The sequence below is a fragment of the Panulirus ornatus genome, chromosome 24 (assembly GCF_036320965.1).
Source record: "Panulirus ornatus isolate Po-2019 chromosome 24, ASM3632096v1, whole genome shotgun sequence".
Lineage (NCBI taxonomy): Eukaryota > Metazoa > Arthropoda > Malacostraca > Decapoda > Palinuridae > Panulirus > Panulirus ornatus.
The window spans coordinates 2755705-2780202 of NC_092247.1; the positions used below are offsets into that span (position 1 = coordinate 2755705).

A 24498-nucleotide genomic window follows, 5' to 3' on the forward strand; every position below is an offset into this window, starting at 1 on the left:
TTCCTTCCATTTCTGATATACACTCTTGGTCAGCCTCTCCGAACCATTTCAGTGATTGAAGATTCCTATGAATATGCAGACATTTTGTTCTAGGTGAGCCATGGATATAGACTGTATCTGTATAAATCTTATTGATAAGTTCCAATAGAATGTATGTAATAATTCTTTTGTTTGTGAAGGAATAAAAGTGAAAAGATAATCATTCCATCAGTATGTATCATAGAAAAAACATATTAAAACATACATGACAGCATCACTGTGCACTCTTATCTCAGAGAGCAGTGGATTAATAATCCCTTCAAGAGTACTATCAGGTGAAGTTTGATTTTATGCTGTGTATCTCTCATTCTGTTTGGATAGAAATATTTGTTATTATTTTCATTATTATACTTTGTTGCTGTCTCCTGCATTGGCAAGGTAGCGCAAGGGAACAGACAAAAGAATAGCCCAACCCACCCACATACACATGTGTATACATACATGCACATATACATGCCAACATATTCATACATATACATACACAGACATATACATATATACACATGTACATATTCATACTTGCTGCCTTCATCCATTCCCGTCACTACCCTGCCACACATGAAGTGGCACCCCCCCGCGTGCGCACGTGAGGTAGCGCTAGGAAAAGACAACAAAGGCCACATTCGTTCACACTCAGTCTCTAGCTGACGTGTTTAATGCACCAAACCCACAGCTCCCTTTCCACATTCAGGCCCCACGAAACTTTCCATGGTTTACCCCAGACGCTTCACATGCCCTGATTCAATCCATTGACAGCACGTCCACCCTGGTATACCACATCGTTCCAATTCACTCTATTCCTTGCATGTCTCTCACCCTCCTGCATGTTCAGGCCCTGATCGCTCAAAATCTTTTTCACTCCATCCTTCCACCTCCAATTTAGTCTCCCACTTCTCCTCATTCCCTCCACCTCTGACACATATATCCTCTTTGTGAATCTTTCCCCACTCTTTCTCTCCATGTGACCAAACCATATCAATACACCCTCTTCTGCTCTCTCAGCCACACTCTTTTTATTACCACACATCTCTCTTACCCTTTCATTACTTACTTGATCAAACCACTTCACACTACATATTGTCCTCAAACATCTCATTTCCAACACATCCACCCTCCTCTGCACAACTCTATCTATAGCCCACACCTTGCAACCATATAACATAGTTGGAACCACTATTCCTTCAAACATACCCATTTTTGCTCTCCTAGATAACGTTCTGGCCTTCCACACATTCTTCAACGTTCCCAGAACCTTCGCCCCCTCCCACATCCTGTGACTCACTTCCGTTTCCATGGTTCCATCCGCTTCTAAATCCACTGCCAGATGTCTAAAACACTTCACTTCCTCCAGTTTTTCTCCCACCAGCGCTGTATCATCAGCAAACAATAACTGACTCACTTCCCAAGCTCTCTCATCTACAACAGATGCATACTTGCCCCTCTCTCCAAAACTCTTGCATTCACCTCTCTAACAACCCCATCCATAACTAATTAAACAACCATGGAGACATCACACACCCCCACCACAGACTGACATTCACTGAGAGCCATTCACTTTCCTCTCTTCCTACTCATATGGGTATAAAAACCTAGATGTTTAGAGAAGAAAAAGCAGTATGGGATATTGAAGGGTGGTAGATAGGCAGATTGTGAGCAGAAGAAGGGAAAACTGCCATTAGTTTGCTAGTTTGCTTGCTTTAGGGCTGTTGTAACATGATGTAATGAGAGGTTGCATGTATTACCTCCGTTAATGATGCAGTGAATTTGGTGTGAATAACAAGGTAAGAAATGCATGGAGTGACTTGCTTGGAATGTCAGAAAATGTGAATTCAAGACAGTATCCCACACTTTTTCTGTTTTCTTCTTTACAGAATATGATTTTCACTTAAGTGACTCTCTGTGCATTTCCAAGAATTTGGTGGTAAAAACATTGTAGTCATTGCCAAGAAAAAGAAAGTTCATTGTCAAATATGGGAATTGAATTTTCGTGGAGTATCATGTGAGACATGGACAGTCCTATGCCTCCTTCACCATAAGGCTCATTTCAGACACCATAGTTTCATTCACTACCATATCCACTCCTAGGTACCTAAAGCATTCCGCTTTTGTTAAGTCCTCTCCATTTAAAACTGCAGTCAGACAGTCTTGTTCCATCCATTCTGCTGCACCTCAATACCTTACTTTTGTTTGTGCTGTATTTACTGTCAGCTTTTGCCTTTAACCTATAATGAAATATGAGGTTAATTCAATTTTGTTTATTTTAGATACATGGTGGTCAGCAAATAGTAAGACATAGTGCCACTCCAAGAAGGAGAGATTCATCTGCTGAGATACCTCTCAACATAGTTCAAGATGATGTAAGTTATGTACGAGTTATTATCATTTATGACTTGTTAAATGAACTCTACCTAGTGTATTATATGTGCTACCAAAGAAGTTATGCCACAGTTGCATAGCATTTTTAGTTCTTATTATTCATGAGAAGTATATTACCATAATTTGTGTATGATTGTTAATCATTAAGCTTCCATGTGAAGCAGCTCACTGGATTGAAAGTGATAGACCTCATACATAATAAAGTGTTAATGATAACCAACTACTTCTTATATATGCAACTTCGTGACTAATACTCAGGGGGTCAGTCACACCATGTTGAATAAGATTGTATAGCATTGAATAGATGGATGCAGTCCAGAGTGCAGACAAGAAAGTGAGACTCATATTTCTCTGGGTAGTGTAGTTTCAGATAGGTATATGTCTTTTGGATTGAACTTCGTCATTGAGCTTGGGAAGCAGTTGTTTAGTGTTTGTCAAGTTATGTCAGTAGAGCATTTATATTTTGTCTTTTTTGTGTTTGCTGGGGATGGGGATATTTGTAAGTATGGGTGGCTGAAGTGGGATTGGCAACAGCAGATATCATTACCTTGCATGTGACAAGCAATGTAATGACATAATTTTGTGAATCTAACTTAATATGAATCCAAAGGTACCCCAAAAATGTGCACCCAAATGAAGTCACCTCTGTAACTGTTAGATGTCAACGAAGGTCATATTTTATAAAAAAAGAAAAAACTTACAATAGAAGATGCTTTTTAAAGGTAATATTGGTGTCAAACAAGAACTCTTAGTAAGGAAAACAGTGTTATTCTGATGTAGTAGTGATGATGTTACTCATGTGACTTCCAGAAGCATAGAAATTCCTTCAAGGTCAGATGTTGGGAACCTTAAAAGGATTATGCAAGGAAAGTATCTTTGGTATCAAATCAGAGTTTTATAGCAAAATGAAGCAGGTTTTCTTTGATGTGTGAAATGGTGGTGTCGGTCAAGTGATGTCTGGAGGTCTTTTAAGGTTATCTAAAGACAAAGAGAAGGAGAGGAATGGATTATGCATATCAGGAAAGGGGATGGTTTATACAGTACCAGGAGAGTAATGGATTATCCAGGAAATCAAGGAAGGGAAAGAGATTTCTTTGAAAATAAGGAGGGGAATATCCTCTTTGTTAAAACAGAGGAAATAATTGTTTAAACATAGAAAATGGATAAACAGAAATGCTGGAGTCAGCCCTATATTCCCATTTGGATCCTCATTCAGCACATGCACAAGTAAACAAAGATACTCTTAATGTAGTCTTCTCTCAATTGGCTCAGTTCTCACTCCTTTGCAGCAGCACCAAACCCTTCCCATCCAAACCACTCCTTAGCGAATCACCAATCTCCTGGTGGGAATAAAAAGCTTACCTCTTCCTCACACTTACATCCTGTACTCACAGTTCCCTCTCCCCAATAAACACACCACTGACAGAACATATACATATCGAAATGACATAACTGCCCTCCCAGCCCAGTCTTCTACACCACCCCTAGCCTAGTTTTGAGCATTTTTATCTTCAGCTCGTCATACTTAGGTTCAGAAAAGTTTCTTAGTATCAAAACCTCTTTCTTCTATAGGTGTCATATTATGCCTAAATTTAAGAAATTATATGAAATTTAGTAGATTTAGTAGCACAGTCAATACAGTTTCTCTTTGTATATTAGTATAATGATTATATATTAACTAATTATGGTGCACTCATGCCAGCAGCAGCCACAGTCCCCGATCATGACAGGGGAAGATCTACAGCTATCCACTCTTAGCATTAGAGGCACCATGGTGTCGGCAGCACAACGCCCTCATGCACACATCAGATCTAAAAAGCACGTTTGGGGTAAGGAATTGTAGTTGGACCTTCTCATGGGCCATTTGCTTTATTTTAATATGGATAGATTTGTGAACAGCTTAAATGGTTACTGAGGTGTAAAGGATTTGATTTGCAGCATGGTATTTTATTGTAGATGATCATGTGCAGTAATGATTTTTTTCTAGTTTTCCTGTATAATTTCTCATAGTTTACTGGAGCTATGTATTTGTATTGTAGAAAGTTACAGAAGGCAGTAGCTGCAGAGTAGAGCTGCATTGACAAGATTCAGCATGAAGTAGATGTAGCAGTATTTAAGTAACTTCACAGCCTTCACATAAGTGATGTTTTAAGGAAAGATTATACTCATGATATTGTATGCGAGAAGTTTAACCCTTAAACTGTTGCATATGTCGTTTGTATATTATTGATCATCTGCAACATACAATACATCTCATGATATAAGATATCCATACCATGATTTTAGATTGTTCATCAAGTTTAGCATTCATAAAGTAAGTTACACATGTTCCAGTAGGCTTCCTTACACTTCCCAGGTATCTCTCATACCTCTGTCATCATGGAGGACTCACTTACATCACCATGTCTCAGTACCATTTACTTCCCATGGTGCAAGTGGTGCTTAAGGGAAGTCTAATGCATTGCGAGGGGTGATGAAGTGTAAGCCATATTGTAATTTTTAGAGAAGCTTTTTTCTCCTTTCTTTATTTGAGTTACTCACAGAATCTATTGTTTTTATGATGTCAGTTCTGCATCAGCTGTTACGTACTACTTATAAGAGAAATTTCCATCCTATGTCTCATAAATTGTCTGCCTCGTTCAATGCTCCACTCACCCTCTGTTCCATCCTTCTCCTTCCTCCCTTGCCACATGTACAGCATCCTCCTCTCACTCCTCTTGCTCCTCCCAACTTCTCTCTGATGAACTGAAGTGCTAGCTGGACAGCTCCAGATGTTGCTTCACATAAGTGATGTTTTAAGGAAAGATTATACTCATGATATTGTATGCGAGAAGTTTAACCCTTAAACTGTTGCATATGTCGTTTGTATATTATTGATCATCTGCAACATTATGGAATATAAGCATATCTTTGATTTTATAGGACTATAGTATCACTTTAAAAGATTTCAACTTTGTTATTTTTTTGTGCATAAATTGGTAGCTAAGTTTTCTTGTAACCACAGCTTAAGTGTTAACCTTGTCGAGTGAAAGAAGTTTCTCATCTGTGGACAGAACCTATGAGCATATGACGGATCACTTCTTCAGTAGGGGTTGAATTCTATTGTGTTAGGTGGTCTCAAACTTGAATAGCAAAAATTGATAAATTTGGAGAATTGAGAAACATTTTACAAGCAAAATTGTGGTACTAGAACATATGAAATATGATAGGTGAAGAGAACATGAACCTTATAATGTAAAAAGCAGAGAAAGACAAATGAATTATCCATACATATTCACAAATTGGATGATTTTAAAAAAAATGCACTTAAGGCTAGAAACTCGGAATACAGAGTAAGGGAGCAAGCAAAAATATGCAAGAACCTTGCAAAAAGAGTCATTTGATATTCTGAAAAATGAAAATACATCTGCAAGAAGTGTATACATACTAGGCAGATTGCTGAAAATGGTTCTGGATGAATCCAGTATGCACAACTGTAAGATCTTGGCAGTAAAAACAAGGATTTTGCTAGACATCTTGTATATGCAATAAATACTCCACACAAGACGTAGCTGCCTTTTTCTTTATTGGAAGTTTATAATGATATGACATTTTCTTTTAATTCTTCTGTCGCTTGCCAAGCATGAAGTACCATATATTCTTATCCTTCTTTCATTAATGTCTTCCCCGCAACCTTTCTACCTTAAAGAGGTGGGATTGTGAACTCCTGAGGGGTTCTAATTAGTTCCTTCATCCTTTTTCTCAACCATGTTTTCTTTTCACTTGAGATGACCATCACTGGGACACATTTTGCTTGTGCCAAGTCAGTCAGTCAGTGAAAACTCCTTTCTAAACTGCATGGTCCAAATTCATTTAGTCTTCCACAATAGTCCTCAATTTCTGTTTCCCTGGTTACACATACAAAGTGTTTCTTAATAATTTCCAGATTTTTTTACTTTATTTTGAATAGTTGGTGACCATTTAGCACAATTGTATTCAGTTTTCCTATATCTTCAATGAACATCATCATCATGTGCTTTCTGTTTTTCAAAGGTTTCTCGGTATCATATCACTCATTGCCTGATTTGATGATGTGATCTCAAATTTCATCTTTTTCTTTATGATGACTCTAATCTTTTTCAATCTCTCTTCCTGTTAGACCATTGTAAACAAGGGTGTCTTTGTTGTTTTTGATCATTTTAGACTTGTGTCCAGATTTCTGTACTGATTTTGATTGAGCTCTTCAGCCCACATTTATAGTATATTCAAGTTGCATCTTTGTGCCCCACCACCATAAACTGGGCCATGTAATATTTGGCAGTCCATTGAATCACATGATTACTATGGCAACACAGCAGTGATCTGTTGTGATGTTTCTTTCCATACACTGCCAAGTCTTGGATCTCCCTTCCTCTCACCTTTCTGATCAGTGACAACCTGCCCATCTTTAAAAAGCAACTTTTGTAATTCCTCATGAAATATCCAAGTCAATTTTCTTCTTCTCTACTTATATCTCAGTCCCTCTAGTTATTTTGACATTCATTTATGGCCTGTGTTTACTTGGGATTTTCATCTATGAATGGAACCTTTGACACAGAAATGTTGATAAAGGTGTTTATGATGAAACACCTAAGCTCTTTAAAAAAGGCAGGTTTTCTGTTTCCTCCAAATTTCCTTCAAAACTCTTTGGCTATTTTGTTCCTTCGGTACTTGATTCTCTGTCCTTATCTAATATTAGGATTCATTTAAGGCTTGTGGCCAATAAGAAGTTTTGTAAGGGAATGAAGCCTTTTACTTATTGAAAGAAATGTAATATTCACAATGGAACTGGTCTTTTCCTTCATCATCAAGGTTTGGTCCTTAGTACCAAATTTATGGTAATTTCTTATTATCCAGTTTCAGACATTTTGGAGGAACCATCATGATTACGTAGGAAATTAGGAAAATGCTCATCTGGCTAGAACTGGGTGAAAATAAAACACTGTAAGAAGTAGTTGTGCGGTATTGTAATGGAATGTTAATAACAGAACTTTCCTGATTAAGTGACTGAAAGGACCTTGAAGTCCCAAGACACAGCAAAATACATATATTAAGTATATGCTACTTCTAGTCTTCAGGGCATGATAACATGCATAATTTTTATAGACATTTTGGTTACCAAGTTTGCCAAGTGGCCAGTTGTTAAAAACTCAGCAATAATGCTCAAAACATTTGCTAAAGTTTATTGTGTTAGTTTTGCTATCACAGGACCAAAGCAGTTATTTGCAACATACAGAGCAGATAAGAATGTACATTAAAAAAAAGAGGTTTCCTTAGAAAAGTGTATTTAATGGAGAGTATAAGTTCTGAAAAGTAAGACATTACTGGAACTATTAACATTTGAATGATAAAACATCACTTTGTAAGGATTACTCTGTCATTTAGGATGACACAAAATAGATATTCTGTACATGGTAAGAAAAGAGATATCACTAAGAAAAAGGACAGACTTTCTTTTCCATGGCTTTGTCTTCAGGGGAACACAAGATTGGCTGATCTGCTGCCTGAATACTCTCTAGAATGAGCTGAGATTTAGAGAAGTCTGAATTTGAAAGAGACAAAGATAATTGAGTCACATGAATTTCCACTTGCATTGTTATCATATTAGTTATATAACTTAAGTTTCTGTGCACCCCAGACACTACTTAGCTGAATATAGTATTTAAGAAAGAATGATTTAAAGGATAAGACTACAGTAGCTTACATTTCTTAGCCTCAGGAATGCGGCCAGTTGAACCATTCTTGTCGTGGGTAATGGAGCGTGTTGACATCGGAGCACGCTCAGTAGGTCAAGATGGAAACATGGTTGTCAAGAATGCTTTTGTTAATGGGGGAAGCAAAAACATGTGTATGATGCGGACAAAGCACTTTAGAAGGTTAGAAGCTCTTGCTTCTGAATGAACCATAGATGTAGTCGTGTTGATTTAGCAAGGCATAATCTGGCTGCTGCATGCTTTTTATTGCCAATGCTTGCTTCATGCATATATGTTGTGTTTGCTTATGGTCTTGTTTCAGTGAGACGGGTGTTTGTAATTGAAAAGTTATGTTTTCACTAAATAGATATGTATTTCTGACTTCTTTTGAAATATGATGAATGGATACACTTTAATTTCATTATCGTATTTCTCTTTCTTAAAAGGCAGCATTTCTCAGCCATGTCTGTCTTCTCTATCATCTGTTTTTTGCCTCCAATCCCAGTGACTTAAAAGATTTCTTACATTCATAATTGTGCCCTGCTGTCTTATAGTATGACTTTTACTCTTCTTCATTACAATTAAGCTTCTTTTTTTTTCACTCTCAACATATCCTTAAAGATTAGCTCCATCTGAACTAAGCTAGATCTTAGAATTATTAAGAGCTCCTATATGGTGAGTAACTCTGTATCCAAGCAAGCACGATTTCAGGACATCCAAAATTATCAACATTTTCATGGTACTGCAAAAAGCAGCACAGTACTTTTCAGTACCTCACTTCTTTGAAAATTACTGCAAGTCCCTGCTTATTGGCAAAGCTATGTTTCCAGAAAACTTGTTGCTAAGCAGTTTGTCCTGAAATGAGCCATTGAAACTCGTTATATAAAGGGGTACAAGTTACATTCCTGAGAAAACATTTTCTCTATCTAATTCTTAAGTGTGGAATCTGCTTGAAACAGCTGAAGAACAACTTCCTACATATATTTCAGATAATATTTGATAAAAACTTTGCAGAAGGTGTGATGATGAGGGCCAGAGGTAAAGTAGCATTGGAGTGGGATGAGATGGAGATATGTTTACTGAGAGGGAGAGGTAGGGGTATTAGGATTTTGTGTGTCATCCATTGAATTATCTGATCCTGCATCTGTCTCAGCTGGATGTGGAGGAGGAGTTTTCCCTAGGCCCTTTCTGGCATGCATATTTCTTTCCCTATAAGTATCCTTATAGCCACATGAAAAATCTGTTAGTTAAGTCATTTGAGAATGCCAGGGCACATTCACAGTTAGGCTGATGGAGTGTTAGACAGAGAATTTGATCGTATGTTATCTTTATTTTTCGTGATAGTAGCCACAGATGATTGAGTAAGATCCATGGACTTTGCTATAATCATTAACTTGTGGCCATCATCAAATCTCAGAAGCACCTCTAATTTCATATCAGGAGTGTCCAGTAATACATATATGCTCACATGCACGTAAGCCAGAGTGTGTATGTGTTTGTGCATACATACGTAGGAATAATTACATGGTTGTGATACTAGGCAACTCGAGTGAAACCATCTCTCCCCTTAGCACACAGATAATAATCTCACGCCCCATACCTTTATAATTCTTTGTAGACATACTGAAATGATTACACAAGGCAGAAAAAACTGTAGCAAGAGCAACCATTCAATTACATGTTCATATTTACAAGCTGACTTCAGTAGGAGGGATATGAATCAAAACGTATTTTGCTAGTGGCTGGGATGCAAATCGAAAAGTGTTTGCTGTGACATATTTATGAAATGCTTAATGAGAGAAAAAGATACCTTGAATTATACCGAAATATATCATTTTTAAAGGAAAAGGATATTTCATAGATTTTTTTTTTTTTTTTTTTTTTCACACGATTCGCCATTTCCCGCATTTGCGAGGTAGCATTAAGAACAGAGGACTGGGCCTTAGAGGGAAAATCCTCACCTGGCCCCCTTCTCTGTTCCTTCTTTTGGAAAATTAAAAAAAAACGAGAGGGGAGGATTTCCAGCCACCCGCTCCCTCCCCTTTTAGTCGCCTTCTACGACACGCAGGGAATACGTGGGAAGTATTCTTCAAATATATTGCAACTTGCAGGTTGTTATCCAAGCTTTTACCCTAATTATTAACAGTCATAAATGCAAAACATCGCTGTTGAGGTCCATCACTAAGCAAGGGCTTCCAGATACACTTTTCATTTGTTTTGTAAGGAAATATAGTTATGAAATTGTTTTAAGTAGCATTCAGGAAGTACAAACTGGCAACACTCCTCCCCACCCTTCCTGTCACTTGGTATGTATATCAACAAAAGTGTTGATCATATTGGATAGCCTTTTGATAAGCATACAATAGAACCTCTAGCTGTAGTGCAGGTTCGTTAGACTAGCACCATCTTATAAGAATTGGTTGAATACTCCAGATTTTAGTTTACTCATCAGCAAGTATCCTGGATTTTTAGGAGTATATTTGTTGGTGATATTGCATAAATGATGATTTTTAAACTCAAGAAAAGCTCCTTATTTCAAAAGGGGAGACCAGTGAGCAAGGGAAGAAAGAGAGTCCCACTCTGAGACTAATATCCTTGACCTTTGGGTAACTCTGCCACCTACCCCTAGGGGACAGGATTGCATTGCATGAACCACTGTTTGTCTCCATATCCTTTAGTGGAAGAAATCTGATATCCTGAGTCCAGATCCAGGTGCACACAAATCAACACTACCAGATCAGTCTTATAAAACTTCAAACTAGTTACAGAAAGTATGATAAAGGGAAATAGGGGAAGAAGTGTTAGGAAGAAATTAAAGCCTTTCTTTCTGGCTTCCTCTACAGAAAAAGAGTAGGTTTTCACAAGTTCAAAACTTGTTTTCTTCCCATCTTTATTAAGCCAGTGATTAAGGGAACTGAGATCATTACTGAATGGAGACCATTTGGAAATTTCAACCTCATGCTGAAATAAAGCAGTAGGCGATGTGCTAGAAGGAAGTGCCCAGCAGACTCATAAACATCATGAAGAGAGTGTTCTGTAGAGTCATATGTATATAATACTTGATGAAGGTGCTGTCGAGCTCCACAGCCTTTTGTGACCAATGACTCTCCAGCATGAAGTTCTCCAGATAGGTTGGTTTCACGTGAAAGTCACTTTTCTGATATTAAAGGTTAGGGCATTTAGGATAGACGAGTACATCAGGATAAGGTATTAGATGTGGGTGGCGATGTATTTTGCTAACAAGGAAAGCTTGGAATAAGGAGAGATGAAAAGCTGATTTTGAGAGAGTTGATCATTAAATCCACAGAGATGTTAAAACTTCCCACTGGACAGTGACTTTGATGTCTGTCCTCTTTGAGGCTGGAAATATTTATGTCCTCATTCGCAGGTATGTTTGCTTCATTCTTGATTAGAAACTAAGGGTTTTGGCTGATCCTGACCTAGTCCAGATCTTGGTAGAAATGGGGATGGGACAAGGTACGAATCTCATCCACCCTCTGTCCTAAGATTAGGAGAAAGGATACCAAGAAGAATGATTTTTGGCATGAAAACTGGAAAAGGAGATTTCAGACAGATATGGAGCCTTCCTTAGTGACCAAGTAAGTTGACAAGCTGGAGATAGGCTCATTAAGAGAAGAAAGTAATCAGTAATTTGTATGTTATGATTGTACTGAGATTATTTCTACACCCATTTGAAAGGGGTTTTGGTATGGTAGCCTGACCTTGATTGTTGAACAGTCCATTTTATCCTTTTTCTCTTTCAGACCCTAAGAACATAATTTAATGCAACAGAGAGTTTAATAGTGTTGTAAGATTTTATAGATTTTCATTCTGTTCTGTTCAATTCCTTGCAAGCTTAGTTCAAAAATGCTTGGATTTCTCCCATTCTTTTCTTGCTAGCTGTTCTTGCTGGAGGGGGGAAAGAGAGCTTTCTTGCTGTTCTTTCCTATCTCATCCACTTAGAAATGAATAGACTGGAGTACTTACTGCTTGGTGATGTTTGTAGACAACCTGTTGCAAGTGGAATTTGTTATAAGTTGAAACATTTAATCCCATGTTGTAATAGGGGTTACATTCATGACCAAATATTTTCCTTGTCTAACCATTATGGATGAAATGAAACATCTTAGCTTACCATCAGTATATAGCACCACACTCTTTTGTGATTAAATTTGGACAATATTTGATGAAAACTTAATGCAGTAGGTACTGTACTGAAGCAGTGGTGACAACTTTGGGTGTTGCTGGAGTGAAATGGGGTGGACCAAGGCTTACCAGAAGGAAGAAGGAGAGAAACAAAAATGATCAATGTCACATGAATTATGTGATCCAACAAGTGTTGAAATATCATGGGTAATGAAGATAGTATTTGATATACTTCCTGAAAAATGTGATGATGAGAGCTTGAGGTAATTGTGGAGTGAAGAGGAGAATGGAATGAGGGCTACTATGAGGAAGAGGGAAGGACACTAGAGTTATCTGCATTACCCGCTGTATCATGTGATTCAGCTCTTGTTTCAACTGGAGAAGTTGTCATAGTCCTTTTGAGAAAGCAGTCCAGTGTTACCTCTGTAGTATGCCTCTCTCTCTTTCTTTATTTCCTTGTATCCTTGAGAAAGATCTTCAAGCCCTCAAGGGAAAACCAAGACAAGCTTTCTCAAATGGGTCGGATACAAACATATTTTGCCAGTTGACGGAACACAAATCAAATAGTATTTTGTGGGAACATTATCGCAATATTCATGAAAAGTATGCAGATGATATGAATTATCTTGATATATTTTATTACTGGACCAATTTTTTAAAACATCAAAGATATAAAGGTAACATAGCAAAACCCAAAGATTTGGTTGTAACCATGAGTTTCTCGTCAGTATCAAACCTCCTAAGCGCTTCTAATTTGACTACAAGAGCAATAGCCTAAGGTCATGCATTCCCATGACTATCTAACATTTCTTATCAGATGTATTGAAATGTCTATACTTTCTTTGGATATGGTAAATAATACAAAACAAATTATTTTGCCAGTTGGTGGGATACATATTAATAGTATTGTGCTGTATCATCAAGATATGCATATGTAAGACCCAAAATATCTCACACTGTGATAACATACCGTATAGCCAAAAGAAAATAACCCTGTTTACATTACAAATATAAAGGTAACTTTTTTCAAATTTTTCGCAAGTTGAACCACAGTTTCATAAGTTGATACAACACATCTTAATTTCTGAAAGTGTCATGAATGTGAAATATTGCAACTCGAAACTCTAGTGTACATTATATACAGATAACTGGGACATGGACCATATGCTGTTTGTTATCAGTATTTTCCATGTTCACCTATTTACTCTTTCTGATACGTGGTTTAAACACTGACAAAAAAGCTATAAAAGTTTGAATCAAAAGGGATTAGTACTAGATGATATAAAAAAGTACAGTAAAAGTGTAGTGACCACAGGGAGGAAGCATAATTAGTAGTATATGAATAGTAGAAAGGAATGGTGAAAAGGGTGATTGGTTAGAAACATTAGGGACAAGTAGAAGTAATACGTAGGAGCATTAGTTAGAAGTTGTAGGTTGGAGCATTTGGAAGGAACGTTAGGTAGACACCTTAGCTAGAAATAGTAGGTATGAACATTAGGACAGAACCTCTGAAAACACTACACTATAGTTGCCCTTTGCTAGTGGCCTGCTAAGGGTGAGATGCAAAAGGCTAAGAAGCAGCACCAGAGGTCGACAGTTATGGAGACTCATTTGCTGTGGCCACCCCTTTGAATGAGTTCTGAAAGGGAACAGGCATCAAGAGATGTAGATAGATAGAAACGCTGTAGTGAAATTTATGAAAGGAAAAAGTAAACATTGAGCTAATGAATGTATGGCATTAATTACATAAACATAAACAAAAGTTACTCACTTGAAGTAAGAAAAACTCCTGTGAAAGTGCTCCAAGGAAACTAAAAATATAGAAAATATTATGATGCAGTTCATGAGATCATTCAAAAGGGTGAAATGTCAGTTCCTACTTAGACATTATAATCAGACTCGGTATACAAGAGCTGAGGTGATCCCAGCAAGAGTAAGCACAGTTGATTTTATTTACTACTCAAGGTTAGTGAGGAATGAAATTTTGGATTATTCACCAAAGATAGTGACCCTAAAAAGAGAATTTTGTAACATCATGTTGGGTTAGGGTCATCATTAGTCACTACAGCCAGATGAACAGTGATGCGATTATGTTATTCGTAAAATATGCCAGTGACAAAGAGGTGTTAGAGATAATAAGACGCTATGATGCACAAAATATTGTTAAGGGTGAGACACTAAAGGTTAAGTGGCACTGGGGTTCACCAGTTATGGAGACTTTTGTCGTGGCCACCCCCTTAATGGAGTTCCCAGAGGGAATGGGCTTTAGAGATACAGGTAGAGATAGTTATGTAGTTTATTTCCTGCTAGATGATAGTCATATTGAAGCCATTTCTTACTGTGTCCTGTCTTCATTACTCTACATTTTTTTGAGCTGAACTTCATCAGTCATGTATTAGACCATCTCTAGAACATATTAAAATCCCCTTGTAAATTGGTACTATTCCTTACTTCTTTCATGATTTGAGCATAATCTGCAAGCACACTGGTAATTCATGTAATAGATTAAGAATTACAGCAGCTCTGAGGCTAAGCCTTGTGGCATGCCCCTGGTAACCCAAATGTACTTAGAAATGGCTCCTCTGAGATGTCCTCTGTTTCTTTCCACTATGATGAATTTTGATACTCTGAAGGAGTTTTTCCTTTATGTTTGCCTGAGAATGCAGCTTCTTTACAAACTTCTTGTTGGGGATTGTCAAATGCCCTTTGGCATTCCAAGAACACACAGCCTACCCATACTTTTCTTTTGTTTCCGATGGAATTAATTAATTCATGGAAGTTTAACAAATATGTCTTGCATGAGCTCTTTTCTCTGAATCCATTATGCCCCTCACTCCAGTAGTTTTGCCTTAGCAAGTAATCATCCATTTGTTTTTGGATCATCATTTCCAGTTTCTAAGAGCCTACCTTTATCAGAAATATAGGTCTATAGTTCACTGTAATTTTCTGATAGCCCATAATATATACTCTCTTCCATTCCCTTGGCAGTGTACCTTTTTCAGTGATCTTTTCTGCTTACTCCTTGATCACTTATGGAGCAAGTTCATGAGGGCTCCTTAGCCTCACATGTATTATGAGCCCTAAATAACATTTTTTTTGATAATTTAGATGCCTTCTAAGTCCTCCTCCCCATCAAATTATTGTAAGGATTATAATGTCCTACACTGTGAACACATCATTCAGTTCCTTGCATATTTTCTTAATTTTCAATAGCCATTCATTCAGAATTCCTCGGTTTGATTAGTTTATTCTTGACTTACAGTTTACTCCTGAAGAACTTAAGGAATAATTTTGAATTCCTGCTTACCTTGGGACCAGTATTCTTTTTCAAAATTTCTTTGGTCCTCCCTAGTTTCCCTCATTCTTCTTTGTCTTATACCATTCAAATGCTGGCTTGACATTCCTCTACTTATATCTTCTCCATCATACATGTTATTTTGCTTTTTGATATCTTTTATCAGAAAAGCATATTGTTTTCTTTTCTAACTTTTCTTTACTCACTGTCAAAGGTACTATGTACTAACCCCTTAATTATAGTTTCCTCATAACCTTCCGTAACAGCATTCTTTATTCTTGCTGCTGACTTTCATTTTCCATATTATGTCCTTAAAGTATTTGCTTACCTCTGTACAGGTTTCACAGGTGTGTCTCCTTTTTGGTTTCCTCCTTGATATTTTTCTGTATGTTCTTATTATCCATGTAGACAAATTCAAGCATTATGTGATAACTTTTCCTAGTTGATGTATCATGTCTAATATTTTTTTATTTCCACGATTATGAAATTAGAAAATAAGGTCTGGTGTTAATGTTGTATCAGTCACTTTGGCTCTAGTAAGCTCAGTGATGTGTTGATACAGGACTGTACATGAAATTTTCCCTCACACTTTCTGGGAACTTTTATCTCCATAATTCTCTCTCCATGTTCCTTCTTTATAGTTAACCCCTTAATGTAACATTATTGTATCCTTTCCAACCTTCAGAACTCACATTTTTCAGGTTGTTATATTTCATCCACTTCTTTCACTTCAATAACATGTAAAAGTTTTGTAGATGTTTTGGCACACTGCACTTACAAGTGTAAGATCAAGGCTTGAGTGTCAAGTGAGTTGCCACTGTTCATGCTTTATCATTTATTTTACACTGAAATAGTGATTACTGATTATTATTATGTCTTATATAATAGAATTTTTTTTTTTTTTGTTATAATCTATGTGATTTATTGATAATTCTGTAGCAGCAAAACTATAAAAGTCTGTAGAATTGCCAACAATGCTAGTCAGACGTAGTGTTATCAAAGGCAAATGGGTGCTGGCAGTACTGCCTCCGCTCTTATTAGAAAACCGTCTCCTGCCTCATTGTGGTCAAATTTTGATGATGAAAGATCCAGAGTCCTTAAAATCACTCTCCTCCCTATCTAAAGACAGATCAACATTTTCAATTAATTTCAGGATCGTTTGCTTGGTTCTTGAAATCTTGCTAAAAGCAGCTCAATTTCTTTCCTATAACTCATGAGTATATGCTCTCATTAGCAAGACAGGAGGATGACTAACTGTTGGGAGAAATTATCGTGTAGTGTCACCTCAGACACCACCCAGGTTCAGTGCATGGCATTGAAATTAAAGCACACAACTCGATGAGATCTGTCTAGAAGAATTGCTCAACTTGTGCGAATATCTGTCTGGAGGCAATAAGGAGTTGAATTCCCTCACACTTAGAACTCTACCATCTCTGAAAAGTGCATGTCTTTCTGCCTCCTCCACTATCGTGATTGTACTGTTCTTGTTTTCATTGAATAGTTTTTATGATTCATTACAAGTCTTCTGATTATGAATCTGACACATGCATGTTTTTTGTAGTTGCTTTTGTATTTAGCTGTGTTTCTTGAAATTTTAAGTTTTCCCCTCACAAACAGGGCTATTTCCCTTCTTCCTATGCCTCCTCTTTCCTTCCTTGAAGCTGAAAGATTTGGTTCAATCTGTACTGTTAGTAAGATATGTCTAGTTTGATTTCCCCAGATTGGTCCTTAAACTCCATACTTTTTCCATTAACTAATACAGGTAGTCCTTCAATATTCATAAACAATATACTGTCTGTTGATTGCAGAATAACTAACTGCAAACATCAGCTATGTACAGAAAATCAGTGAGACATCATTGTTTGAAAGAAATTATCACTGTTCATGTTAAAAACTTTAAAATGCATGAAAAAATGGCCAATATTTGCATTTGATATGCATGTGCTGCAAGGCCATGTGTTGGGTAGATACCAATCAGCATGCAAGGTATGTGACAAAGGAACACAGTGAGATATTGTTATGTTCGACATGAATTTCTGCATCTTTAAAAATCTGCATCTTATTCTGTGTAGCTACACCCACATTGCTGTAGATTTGAGTAATTCTTGTAATTCCAGTGATTACAGATTTCAAGTACACCTTTGATGGTGAATATGTTGCTTCCAAGAGTGAAAGGAAACAAGCATGGTGTATTTACCACAGAACAAAAAGTGATTTTAACACAATGGCCTGAAAGTGCCTTGAAGGTGGTGAAAGAGTAGTGTTTCTAGCAGAGTCTTATAGCACAGGATTACAGGCAGAGTATGATTGTTAAACATTTGAGACTGCAAGAGAAAGTACTAAGAAATTAGATACACTACAGGGATATAAGCTGCTACTCATGGACAAAGCCACTTACAAGGGGTTCACTTGGTATGGTTGTGAGTGGGCTTGTGATCACTGCAAAGGTCCAGGAATTCCATTTGACAATGGAAGTTGCTGAAAAGTGTGAATATTCCCCTGGGTTGTTTTGAAAGAAAGAAATATAGTGTTCAAATGCTTTTTGTTTTGTTAGGAAAGTTCTCTGCAAACATTAATGCTGCAAAAGATTAAATTGACAAGTTTAAATGGATGTCATTAAGAAGCATCTTCTTACACCATAATAGATATACAAACACCAATGAAAAGGGGCTTTACTGGCATAGTCTACCACTTTGGGCACCTGCTGATAAAACTGAAACATCTTTTGAAGGATTAAAGAAAACTAAAGAAAACGTTGCCTGGACACAATTATTCAAGTTGTATTACTAGAAGAACCTTACAGCTTTGGGAATTACCCTGTCCTGTGTCTGAGGGTTTTGAAACTTAATATATCTTTGAAATTAGAAAACATTTCAGGTATGAAAACCTCCCTGTTGATTCTGAGGCCTTCTTCTCTTGAAATTTGTTAATTCAGATCCTGAATTAACAGCCAATTTTACCTAGTCTGATTCAGTCAGTTGACCAGTGGTTGTGATTAAAATAAAGAATCAGTACAGTTGTAAGTTCATGAAGTTCATCAACATTGAATTTAAAGTGATTAAAACAATTCACACTCTCAGTGCTAAGGATACCATTTGAGACAGTCACAGCATGGGAGTTTGCAAAGCCCATCACACTTCAGCATTCATGGGGGAAGATTTAGCCTGAAGTTATGTTTAACATGAACCTAGAAGAGAAGTTTAAAAGTTTTGTGTGGCAAAAGCTAAAGCCTTTAGAGGATTTATCAGTGTATATCAGAGAAGCTAGTTAAAGGACATTGGTGAGGAGCTTATAGTGGAATGGCTAAACATAGATAAAGGTGCCCCTAGCTTGGATAGGATATCCTAACAGAAAATGAAATATTTGACCTGATATCCAAGCCAGACAACAGTACCATTCAAGATGATGTTGATGGTAATGCTATACCAGTTGATAAGAGAAAAATATCACAAAAACATCACATGGAATATAGTTACCAGAAAGATTGATAAAACATACAGTAAAACCCCTGATGAACAGTAACGACAATAACAGAAGCCAACATGGGAAAATGAGCAATAAATAACTGCAGCTTTACGTTCACTACCAACAATGATACAGGGAAAGAGAATGAGTAGGTTTCCTTGATTTTGCTGAAACATTTAACAAGGTAAACTACTAAATCTCGATGGATGAATAGCAAAACGTGCAATAAACAACTGCAACTTTAAGTACATTACCAACATTAATACAGGGAAAGAGAATGAGCACTAAGTTTTCCTTGATTTTGCTGAGGCATTTAACAAGGTAAACTACTGAATCTTTTTGAATAAAGAGCAAAACAGAAAATAGTACAAACTAGAAAGATACATTAGTGAGTTTTTGACAAATAGAAAATTCCAAGTAGTGGCAAATGGAACTATTCCAAGTAGTAGCAAATGAAACCGTGTTGGATGGGAGTTTTTATGAGGGTGCCACAAGGGAGAGTATTAGTGTCTGTAATGCTTATATAGTGATACTTGACGTAGATAAGGAAATAAAAGAAAGTAGAGTATAAGTATGATACTTTGAAGATAGCACCAAATTTAAGTAATATGATTGAAGGACAGATACCTGAAACCTGTCATCGTTTTATGTAAGCACCAATGAAACGGAATGGAACAACAGTACACCATCATGAAAGAGCAGGATATGCAAAGAATGCTATCCTCTAGCCCAGCCTTATGACAAAAGCTACTCATAGGTAGTTAGGTAAGTACTCTATCTCTCTTTCCAAAGTTTTTCTTTTTCTCTTTTCTCCCTCTCTTTAACTTAAACTAGCATTTGTGATGACGTAGTGGTTAAATATCATGGAGCAGATGATGCTAGAAGTCTTCAGGTTAGATCATGGTCTTTTTTTTAAAAAACCATTATCAGAGTAATTTCATTGTTCGCACCTTTGACATATGTGTCATCTGTGTCGCACACTGACAAAGCATATTATTTGTCTGCATTATTCATCTGTTTTGAAACTGTCACTGTCATTGCGTTTCTTGTATGTTGTATAAAATTATCTAATTTACTTGTGTATTTGTTATCCCTTTTTCTTAATCTTTTCATAGGTACTCCCATCACTGAGGGTGGAAGAAGCCAGAAGTTGATATGCCCTCATCAGAAATGAATGGATGTAGTAACCATAGCAAAATAATTTTTCAGTGTGAATTTTGTTAGTCAGGTGAAGTTTTTTTGTGACTGTATTTATAATGTTTGGATGTACATGACAGAATATTGTTGTACTTGAAATAAGAATGTAAGGGAGAGTTTGCATGCATGACAATTGAATGAATATTAAGCTTAAGGAGGGCTTATTAAACTAATGGTAATTATGAAATCACTGCATTTGCAATAAGAAACACAGTTCAGAAATGTTTTGTCATTAATTTTTTGTCCAATAAAGTTTAAAACACAAGTTCAAAAATGTTTTATCATTCAAGTCCATGAATTGTATTTAGTTTTCACAGCTCAAGGTTCAGAGTATTATATTTCTGTAAGCCTTAACCCTTGTACTGTAACTTCATGTCAGTTTATTAATACAGAAGTTTGATATTTCCAGGGAGGGGGTGCCATTTCATGTGTTGCGTGGTGGCAGTGGGAATGGATGAAGGCAGCATGTATGAACGTGTACATGTGTATATATGTATATGTCTGTGTATGTATATATATGTATACATTGAAATGTATAGGTATGTATATGTGCATGTGTGGGCATTTAAGTATATACATATGTGTGTGGGTGGGTTGGACCATTCTTTCATGTTTCCTTGCGCTACCTCACTAACATGGGAGACAGCGAAACAGTATAATAAAGAAAAATAATCATGGCAAAATATTGTTCAGACCATGTCCCAGCCACCGGCAATCAGCCAGTAACCAAAAATATGCCAGCCAGTGCTCAAAAAACCACTCTTTGTGTGCACCTTTTCCTGTTATTTAATGCCTCTTGAGTAAGAGTAGCTATGTCATTATATCTGCAGAAACTATATAAGGTACTCAGGGGAGTACCTTTCATAAGTCTTTCCATCCAGATGTGAAATTTGAGGGGTGTAGGAGGTTTGACAAAAAGGAGAAACTCAGCTATAGCTAAGTCCATGGATTTTGCTCGTTCATTTGTAGTGACTATTAACAAAAATGAGAACAGAATAAGAAGAAATTGAAGAACAAGATGTAGGTAAGTTGCTGGAGTAACAGTCTGAAAACTTTACCAATGAGTAACTTTGGCAGTTGTAGGCAGAAAAACTCTTAGAGCAAAGGGCAGAAACATCCTCTATCACATGCTGCTTTACAAACAAGGGGTTTGCAAAAGTTTTTGACTATCTATGACATGGCTGTGGGTCCCATCAGTGAATTTGCCCTTGTGCTCTCTAAAGTGAATATAGATTCTTCATGTTGCTACAGGGAACTTTATGAAAAGAGCAAGAGGCATGCCACAGCTAAAATGGATTAGCTTTTTCAAAAGGTCTAGGAAAACTTCCATTTGAAACAGTTGCTGAATTAGATAATTCAGAGGGTAGTGTAGATAACTTTTGTGTTCCTTGATTTCCCTCCCAGTAACCCTTATTCCACTTTGTCCCATTCCACCACCACCTCAAGCTCTCGTCACCCAATTTTCAGGTAAGTGTTCATTAAATATGCAAATCAACCAAAATGAATTTGTGGTAAATAGTTCTTAAGTTAAGTTGTTGCTTGGATTTTCCATAGTTAGAGTTAGATATGGAAAGTTAGTGCTCGGGAACATAACCTCCCCTGTGTAACTGGTAACAGTTGTACATGAAATGATATTTTGCAGAGCAACAGGTTTTCCAGGAACATAACTCTGTCATTATGCTGGGATAGCTATACAGTAAATCAGTTTTGATCATTGTATATTTGCCAATTGTGAGACCTTGATGCTATGCTGAAATGTTTTTGATTTGCATTCTGTATATGTTTGGAAAACAATGACTTAAGTTAATTTTATACTGAGTTAACAATAACCTGTCCTCTTAAACTGTTTCACGAAAATGATACATAGTACACTATGAAATTATCTTTGGAAGCTGACTTGATAAAAGCTAAACGTTCAACATATCGTTATTGTAATGAGCTAAAGTGCTTGCAATATGAAGGTAGACTGTAATATAATTGCACATATTTTCCTAAAACTTTTCATAAGAAACTTTAGGGAAGAATGTTTAGAATACATTACAGTTGGCTTTCGTATTTCAAGCATTCTTTTATTGCATTACATTATTGTTAAGCTTTTCTTAATTTTGCTTCCTAAGATGACTTCGTTAATTTCATAATTTACCAGACACAAGTTTTATGCTAAGGGTCTAAGAGGACAAGGTATGGTTAAACGAGTTAAAAATTCACAGAATAATTTTTTTTTTTTCTTTAGGCAAGTGGCACATTTAAGCATTATTCTTAGCTTCAGGGTAGTAACCATATTCATTTACAAAACGCTGTTTGAAGAAGTAACTGGAAAGGTTATTGGACTTTTATTTTATTCAGAGACCATATTTACTTTTCAGTTGGGGGTGTACTTCCAAAAGCAACTTTCTGTTAAGCTATCAACAGTCCTCAGTAGTTTCAGCCATTCAAACAATTATTGACATGGAAAACCTAAAGGCCTAACTACCTTAATCCTTTAATTATGCATGCTTTCTTTAAAGTATTTTGCACCATGTGTATAAAAGAAAAAAAATGCCAACATTCCCCCCAAAGGGATGACCATGACAAGAAATTCAACTGTTGTCTGTAGTAAAGTTATTTCATGGGATGGTTTACCACTTTCTTAAAGTCAACCAATAGGGAGAAAATATTAACATAAATCTTTATCAGCAAGGAAAGGGTGCAGGGACAGAGATTAGTGCAGGTGACTTATGATTACTAAATCTAATAAATGATTAAGAAGACAAAGCCGAGAAACATAAGCAACTCTTTCGAAAAAAGGAGGAAATGGATAAAGAGACTGAGAAGTGAAGGGGTTCTGTAGTCCTATAAATGATGGCAGATATGAAATCTTTTTACAAAGAACTTCATTGATGTAGCATTCTTTTCAGGCTTGTTGGTTCTTCTGTTTACTTGATCACTCATTTTTCTCTCTTCAGCCTTTGATGCAAAACTAGTACTCAAGTAAACTGTACAATGGCTTTCAGAACTAGCACATGTTTTATGATATTGTCATGAGCTGAAAATCTGGCTTACTGCACTGAAGATCCAGTCATTGGCATCAGTGGATAGAAAAGTAATGTTGAAGTTGAGAAACAGATTTGGGCGGTAAGGACATTGCTTGAGCTTTAGAATTCCAAAGTTTAGTGGTGTTGGGGAAAAAGCAGACATCACAACTGCCTACTCTTGAGCTGTCAGCAGCCACACAGTGATCATGTGATACTGTGGCTTACTGAGTAGTGTGTGATCTAGCCAGTGATGGGGGCACACAAATAGCCAGACCTCAGAAACAAAAATTTAAATAATTCATAGAAAAGTAAACAGAACTAGGGGAAAAGTAAGCTGTTTCCTTGCTTAGCTTTGCACTTGTTTAAGGATTGTTTATGATGTTCACATTAGTAGGTATAGGATTATCCTTGTATCTGTCTGTAAGAGGACTAGTTGGTACAAGGGGATTGTGGTGATGGACATCAGTCAGTGGAGGTTAGTGTGGGAGGTGGTCAGGACTAGTTGGTACAAGGGGATTGTGGTGATGGACATCAGTCAGTGGAGGTTAGTGTGGGAGGTAGTCAGGACTAGTTGGTACAAGGGATTGTGGTGATGGACATCAGTCAGTGGAGGTTAGTGTGGGAGGTGGTTGGTCTCAGTGAGAACCGTTCTTGATGCTGGCAGCCACCACCAACAACACTTCCCCTACTTCTTGCGGGACCCCCTGCTGCCCTAGCAACATCCCTCGCTTTCTACAGGACCCCCTGCCTAACTGGCAATATCCTTCACCTGCAAGGCCCTCGTTGCCCTGGCAACATCCCTCACCTCCTACAGGACCCCCTGTTCCCCTAGCAACATCCCCCACCTCCTGCAGACCCTTGCTACCCTAGCAATATTCTTCATCTCCTGCAGTACCCCTTGCTGTCCTAGTAACATCCCTCACCTTTTGTAGAATTCTCTGCTACCCTGGCGACATCCCCCTTTTCCTGCAGGACTCCCTTTTGCCCTGACAACATTCCTCGTTTCCCGCACAGCTCTCTGCCCTCCTGGCAACATCCCTCACCTCTTGCAGGAACCCCTGCTGCCCAAGCAACATGCCTCACCTCATGCAGGACCCCCTGCCGCCCTGGCAACATCCTTTGTCTCCCGCACAACCCTCTGCAGGACTCACTGTTTCCCTGGAAACATCTCTCACCTCCTGCAGGACCCTTACGTTGCCCTGGTAACATCCCTCACCTCCTGCGTGTTTCGCCAAAGTTGACGTTCAGGAGGAGC

At 37.3% G+C, this 24498-nt stretch overlaps 1 protein-coding gene across 7 annotated transcripts in view; it reads left to right on the top strand.

Moving 5' to 3' along the window:
* LOC139757014 (uncharacterized) overlaps window positions 1–20494 on the top strand; it is a 33398-nt gene extending 12904 nt beyond the window's left edge. For 3 of the 7 annotated variants that reach the window (XM_071676971.1, XM_071676972.1, XM_071676976.1), the window contains 4 exons: window positions 2304–2396; window positions 4118–4244; window positions 8147–8309; window positions 20148–20494. In XM_071676971.1, coding sequence (XP_071533072.1) covers window positions 2304–2396; window positions 4118–4244; window positions 8147–8309; window positions 20148–20163 — 399 coding nt within the window. In that variant the 3' untranslated portion in view covers window positions 20164–20494. The remainder of the gene's footprint in view (window positions 1–2303; window positions 2397–4117; window positions 4245–8146; window positions 8310–20147) is intronic. The other 4 variants (XM_071676973.1, XM_071676974.1, XM_071676975.1 and 1 more) reach the window with 4 other exon arrangements.
* The last annotated feature ends 4004 nt before the right edge of the window (window positions 20495–24498 follow it).